Source organism: Rhagoletis zephyria, unplaced genomic scaffold, assembly GCF_001687245.7.
Source record: "Rhagoletis zephyria isolate East Lansing unplaced genomic scaffold, Rhagoletis_zephyria_1.1 Rzeph_scaffold_00397, whole genome shotgun sequence".
In the NCBI taxonomy this organism is placed as follows: domain Eukaryota; kingdom Metazoa; phylum Arthropoda; class Insecta; order Diptera; family Tephritidae; genus Rhagoletis; species Rhagoletis zephyria.
The window spans coordinates 51,004-58,677 of record NW_016157481.1 but is presented as its reverse complement, the minus strand read 5'-3'; the positions used below and the strand labels follow the sequence as shown (position 1 = coordinate 58,677).

General features: G+C 31.7%; 1 protein-coding gene across 1 annotated transcript in view; it reads left to right on the top strand.

Moving 5' to 3' along the window:
- LOC108359471 (uncharacterized) overlaps positions 1-5,621 on the top strand; it is an 11,905-nt gene extending 6,284 nt beyond the window's left edge. Inside the window, exon 3 of the mRNA XM_017611350.1 lies at positions 5,027-5,621. Coding sequence (XP_017466839.1) covers positions 5,027-5,608 — 582 coding nt within the window. The 3' untranslated portion in view covers positions 5,609-5,621. The remainder of the gene's footprint in view (positions 1-5,026) is intronic.
- Positions 5,622-7,674: the final 2,053 nt, after the last annotated feature.

Below are 7,674 nucleotides of genomic sequence, written 5' to 3'. Positions count from 1 at the left end.
ACGCCTTCCAAGCACGCAGGGTTGCTTTTTAGAAACAAAAAATAATTAACTCCAAATAGTTTCAAAAAGTATAGTGTAAAACGAAATTTATTGAATAATTCCACATAAAATGGTATACATAAATGACGCATTTTCTAAACGATTTAAATTAAACGCATTTTCGAATTGATAGAAAAGTACTACGATTGTAAATTTTTTTAACAATGAAGTGAATGAAAATTTTCAACCCGGCCTGATGGTTTGATTTTATCACTAAGGCGTCTAATAAATTCATGGCTTTTAGTTCTAGAAGAATAAATGTCAGTAAAGACAAGTCTTTTTTGTATAATTTCTGTTTTTAATTGCTCAACTTCTTTTGCACCAGAGCAACTGTCAAAAATGTCCAACAGTAAAAAGTTACGAATTGGCACAGCAGAAATGTAAAATTTTCTCGCCATAATAAAAAGTTTTTTCAACATGGAACTTTTCTACTAATTTACATGAAATTACTATCTCAACGCTCGGAGCGCTGCCACTGAGGGCCTTTGCCAACTGATTAAAAAGAGAAAATTTGGAAAGACCAAACAAANTCTCGCCATAATAAAAAGTTTTTTCAACATGGAACTTTTCTACTAATTTACATGAAACTACTATCTCAACGCTCAGAGCGCTGCCACTGAGGGCCTTTGCCAACTGATTAAAAAGAGAAAATTTGGAAAGACCAAACAAAAATTTTGAGATTTCTCGTTGTGAATACGAATGCCATAGTTTTTACCTAGCTCGTGGGACTACGCAAAATTTTGACAGCTTGTAAATATGTATACACATAAAGTTGTTGGCGGTAATAAGGAGTCAAAATTAAAATGGAGAAAAGAACAAAAAGCGTAGGTTAGTTGTCAGTTATAAAATAAATCCAATTTATTTGCGAATATTTGTTTATTCTTTTTATTGGAAGGCAACCACTCGGAAAAGCTTGTGTTAATTATATTGGTAACAGAAGCTGGAAGCTCGCACGTTGTCTAAATTCTCAAGAAACATAAAGTACACAAAAGAATAAGTACGCCATGTATAAATTTTAACAATACACAAAAAAAGAGCTTTCGCACGAGCGTTTGTTTGGTTTTTCAACACCATTTGTAATTTTCTTTTAATAAAGTCACGATTTGACAAATACTTAAATTTATTTATCTAATAATAGTACAGCACACAACCCTGAAATCTAAGAAAAAGTCTGAGGAAGGCCATTAAATAGCAGCACACAACCCCGTGCCTTCCTCAGGAGTGAATATAACTACAACAACAACGACTACTACAACAACAACCCAAAAAGGTTGGTTACTGTCTATACTGTGCACAATATAACCAGTAAACAACCTTCGGTGAATTTGGCGACTGCCTTCCTCGGGGATGAATATGCTAGGGATGAAATTATTGGTACACACGCCTTCCAGGCACGCAGGGTTGCTTCAAGAAACACAAAATAATTAACTTCAAATAGTTTCAAAAAGTATAGTGCAAAACGAAATTTATTGAATAATTCCACATAAAATGATATACATAAATGACTCATTTTCTAAACGATTTAAATAAAACGCATTTCATAACCTTTTTTGAGCAAACGACATTTGCGAATTGGTAGAAAAGTACTACGGATTTTAAATTTTTGTTAACTATGAGGTGAATGAAAATTTTCAACCCGGCCTGACGGTTTTGAAGAATTTTTTTGTTCTAATTTTATTACTAAGGCGTCTAATAAATGCATGACTTTTAGTTCTAGAAGAATAAAAGTCAGTAAAGACAAGTCTTTTTTGTATAATTTCTGATTTTAATTGCTCAAATTCTTTGCACCAGAGCAACTGTCAAAAATTTCAGCATTAAAAAGTTGCGAATTAGCACAGCAGAAATATAAAATTTCTCGCCATAATAAAAAGTTTTTTTCAACATGGAACTTTTCCAACTGATAAAAAAGAGAAAATTTGGAAAGACCGAACAAAAATTTCTCGTTGTGAATACGAATGCCATAGTTTTTACCTAGCTCGTGGGACTACGCAAACAGCTTGTAAATATGTATACACATAAAGTTGTTGGCGGTAATAAAGAGTCAAAATCAAAATGGGGAAAAGGACAAAAAGCGTACGTTAGTTGTCAGTTGGCAGCTCGCACGTTGTCTAAATTCTGAAGTAACATAAAATCCACAAAAGAAACATTGCTTGTATTACCAGCAATACGCCATGTATAAATATTAAAATAGAGATATCGCACGAGTGTTTGTTTTTGGTTTTTCAACACCATTTATAATTTTCTTTTAATAAAATCACGATTTGTCAAATGCTTAAATTTATTTATCTCATAATAATGCAGCACACAACCCTGAAATCTAAGAAAAAGGTTGAGGAAGGCCATTAAATAGCAGCACACAACCCCGTGCCGTAGTTATATTCTCTCCTGAGGAAGGCACGGGGTTGTGTGCTGCTATTTAATTGCCGTCCTCAGACTTTTTCTTAGATTTCAGGGTTGTGTGTTGCATTATTATTAGATAAATAAATTTAAGTATTTGACAAATCGTGATTTTATTAAAAGAAAATTATAAATGGTATTGAAAAACCAAACAAACGCTCGTGCGAAAGCTTTTTTTTTTGTGTGTTGTTAAAATTTATACATGGTGTATTGATGGTAATACAAGCAATGTATTCCTTTGTGGATTTTATGTTACTTGAGAATTTTGACAACGTGCGAGTTGCCAGGTTCTGTTATCAATATAATTAACACAAGCTTTTCCGCGTGGTTGCCTTTCAATAAATAGAATAAACAAATATTCGCAATTAAATTTGATTTGTTTTATAACTGACAACTAGCGTACGCTTTTTGTTCTTTTCTCCATTTTGATTTTGACTCTTTATAACCGCCAACAACTTTATGTGTATACATATTTACAAACTGTCAAAATTTTGCGTAGTCCCACGAGCTAGGTAAAAACTATGGCATTCGTATTCACAACGAGAAATCTCAAAATTTTTGTTTGGTCTTTCCAAGTTTTCTCTTTTTTATTAGTTGGCAAAGGCCCTCAGTGGCAGCGCTCCGAGCGTTGAGATAGTAATTTCATGTCAATTCAAATATTTGAAACATATTTTGAATAGGAACTTATATCTTTTTTACCATCTGTAAAACTGACGAAGTGGCAACCATCTAAAGAAGGAGAAATCAGCTGACACGGAAAAATCTAAATTCCGCAGATTTCTGCGCTACGGGCTACAACTACAGAAAAATTCTGCGGTGTTGAGTTTTCATTTGCATGGCGCTTTGGTAGACAGATCGTGTCAGCTGACTCGGGTTTACGTACCGGTAGGTTTAAGTTCTTGACTAATTTCAGCTTTAGTCTGTTCCCGTACTGCAGGATTTAATCAGAATTAGTCCGAAGTCCTTCTGTGTACGTAAGTCTAGAATATCAACAATCTAGCGCTGCAAAAACCAAAAATGTGGCTCGACAGAACTTTTTGTGCTGATTTCAACCCTACCAAAATTACCTGGCGAAATTAAAATATAAAAAAGATATCAATGGTTAAAGTTAAGTTTTCTGATTTTTTTTAATATTAATATCTTCAGAACAACATAACCTATTAAAAAACTAATGACGTCCAAATAAAGATAATTAATTTTTCTTTCATGTATGTATATAATTTGTACGCCTTTTTATATTTTTAGTCCAGAAATACTAAAAAACAAAATAAAATAAAAATATATATTTTTAAATGTAGTTTATATAAAATTAGTTCTAAAAGTGGTTATAGTATATACCTTGCATAAAAGGCATTTAAATTATGTTGAAACTAGCATCAATAATTTTTTAATCGGTTAACTAGTTTCCGAGATACGAAGCACATAAGAAATAGTTAAGTTGAACTTTAACCTCTTTTATTGGCTTTGGTTTTTATTTGCACCAAATAATTTGGATATGGTTGAAATTAGCGTAAAAAGTTCTATCGATCCTTTTTTCTTGTTTTTTTTTTTTATAGCTAAACGGTTGGTATTTTAGACTTATGTGTGTGTGTGTTAACTCCTGTAGTACGGGAACAGACTAAGGGCCGTTTACTCAATGTCTGGTTAACACTAATCTGCGGTTAAACATCGTTATCGACGTCTTCGACTCCATGCATTCAACAGGGAGTCGGTAACGTCGATAACTATGTTTACCCGCAGATTAGTGTTAACCAGACATTGAGTAACCGGCCCTAAGTCCGCCTACATCTGAGTTCCCTGTATGACTATGTGGTTTTGTTGTATGAAACTCTATATTTTCAAATTTTAAAAATTCCTTAACATTTATGGAATTAAACTCATTATCAAAAACAAATTTCCTTACTCTACCTTTTATCTATAAATANGAAGCACATAAGAAATAGTTAAGTTGAACTTTAACCTCTTTTATTGGCTTTGGTTTTTATTTGCACCAAATAATTTGGATATGGTTGAAATTAGCGTAAAAAGTTCTATCGATCCTTTTTTCTTGTTTTTTTTTTTTATAGCTAAACGGTTGGTATTTTAGACTTATGTGTGTGTGTGTTAACTCCTGTAGTACGGGAACAGACTAAGGGCCGTTTACTCAATGTCTGGTTAACACTAATCTGCGGTTAAACATCGTTATCGACGTCTTCGACTCCATGCATTCAACAGGGAGTCGGTAACGTCGATAACTATGTTTAACCGCAGATTAGTGTTAACCAGACATTGAGTACCCGGCCCTTAATGAGAATAAGAAAAAGTAAACAAAAAAATGTCAAATTAAACTCTGAGTTTCTTAAACACCCCAATGTGAACGCTTGACAGTTGTTCATAAACTCAAAACGTTAAACTCGAGTTAATGGATCAATGATTTTACAGGTTAATAATAAGTCAATGTGTTTATGTATACTTATACAGTCCTGAAGATGACCTCAGATTGAGGTCGAAATATCGACATTAAAAATTATTGAACTTAAAACCTGTGTTTTATGTTTTCTCTTGGCCTCGAGCTTATCAAATAAAAATTACATCAGTATACAATTTAAAGGCCGATAAACAAAAACAAACATGTTCAAACGGAGAGCACACTGAAAAGACAAAGACTTGTCAAATGTCTACAGAAATATCAAGAATAATTATGATGCAATACCACATAACACAACACATTACAAGGCTTTCGGAGTCGACGAAGTTCCTGGAGAGGTGTAGGAGAAGCGGGTTAAGTCCCAACTTCATCGACAACGCAACGAAAAATCTACTCTACACAATCAACAACAATATCTGCAACATAAGGTTACCAACAAAATTCAACAACGCAATTTCCAATTACCTCACAAAAGTTCAATGCAAACTATTAAATTTAATCATCCAAATAAAACACGAGCTGCTGAAACAAAAGGAAAAGGAGGTAAATATCCTAATAAACCAACAACTCAGCACAAATGACTCAACAACATTCTTTGAAAGTGAAAACCTATTAGGAAAAAAACTCGCTACAACGATTAAAAAGACACAGACAAACAAATACGAAAAACTAAGAGACAAACACAAACAATTACTAAACATAAAGAATGTACCAGGGTGGTTCTATAATACGTCAACTATAATACGTCTGATAAAAGAATTTTGAAAGTGCATGCAATTTAGTAGAAATTTGTTGATACATATTACTAATTTTCGCACAAAGCTTGAAACTTGGATTTATGAAAATTTGTATATTGTCTTGTCACATATCTAATGAGCTATACTTTTATAAAAAATTAATGAACATTAAAAAATAAAAATAGTCAGAACTGGCCAAAACGGTGCACTGTTATTTTTTGTGGGCCAGTGTATATTTTACCCTTGTATATCCTTTATTTTAAATTTTAAATATTTTGTAAAACTGTGAATACAATTTTTTGCGTGCTCAAAGCAAAACAAAACACCATACGTATCGTTAGAATTCAATTTAATAAAGTTTTTGTGTACATTTCTGCGTACCAATGATTTTTTTTTGATAAAAACAATAAAAATTTATTTTTATGCTATTATATATGAAGAATAAAAATAAAGGAAATAAATCTATTGTAATTTGCGCTTTATTTTGGATTAAAATCTAGATACATATTAACATAAAACATATGTAAAATAAAGGACATTTTTCCCAATGATTTTAGAATACGAACATACAACTTGTATGATGGTAATTTAGATCAAATATTTTCCAGTTAATTATATTATTAAATTGTACAAGTTCCTCTTCTCGAAAGGCGCTGTAACCTGATTTTAACCGATTCAACAATGTCAACAATAAATTTTACTCAAAGTATATTAATTTTTCTGGGAAAATGTCTAAATATTAGCTAACTTTTTTTTGCAATTACATAAATTTCATCTTATCAGTATTATCAAGGATTCGTGACCCTTAAGTGGCGTGCGAAGCAAACTGACGAAGGTGTTCATTCTGTTTTATTATGAACATTTTTATTTTTTCATATTCTATGTTTAAAAATTTACCTCTGCAAAATCTAAAGCTAATTTAAAGGACAGTTTAAGAAATAAAGGACAAATGGCGTCCATTATTTTGACAAAAATTATAAAGGACAAGGGGTTAAAATAAAGGACTGTCCTTTAAAATAAAGGACGGATGGTCGCCGTATGTATAACATAACTAAAAGCAAGCAATTCATTAGAAAATTTAAGTTCAACTAAAGCTACAGTAAAAATGGTCGAGCAAATGGCGAGTGCATCTTGATTTTTGTTAAATATTTCCAATGTTTTTCAAGTAAAAGTTTTTTATAAAAATATGGTTCATGCTTTAACCAAAACCACATAAGTCAAACTCTGAAACTTTGTACAGAAATTAGAAAAAAAATTTCATCTAAATTTTAAACTTTTTAGTCAGAATTTTTAGAAATATTCTGGGTATGCAGGTACATCGGTAAATCTAGTAAAACAAGTGCAAGTTTTCAGCGTGTGAAAAATCGCGTGGATTTTTAATTTTTTTTCTGACGGTCTTTTTCACTTTTTACTATATAAAAGTGCATTTCTTGTAGAAAAAAAACGCAAGACCGTTTACAAACAAAATTTTAAAAATTAACGCTATTTTTTTTATAAATTGCACTTGTTATATGAAAGAACCCGCAAAGCATGAACCATATTTTTATAAAAAAAATAACTTGAAAAACATCGCAAATATTTAACAAAAGTCACCATGCAGTTGCGACATTTTGACCAGTTTTTCCTATTTTTCTTTCTTTATTTAATGCCTTTTAATTTTGTTTTTTTTTTATGAAAGTCTAGCCCATTATATAACAAACACGATTTAAAACCACATTTTAAACTTTGTACAAAAAATAAAAGAAAAATAGCCAAAACTGGACCAAATGTCGTAAACTTGTTTGTTTGTCCATGAGTGTATGTACTCTGACATGGAAGAATTTTCCAGAAATCCCAACTCTACAAACATCTATACTTACTTAAATACTAATGGCGTTCGTACATGTGAATAGCCTTATAAAAAGGTTTTTTCAATATATACATATATTGACATTTCACATGGGGGGGTTGGGGGAGTTCTCCTGATTGCAAATATATATACTTTTAGCCGCAGGAGGCTTATAGTTTTTAAGTTATTTGTTGTTAAAGTTTGTAAATTGAACTAACCTCTCGGCGCTATTTCACACAATAAACACTATATTTATGTAGACACTT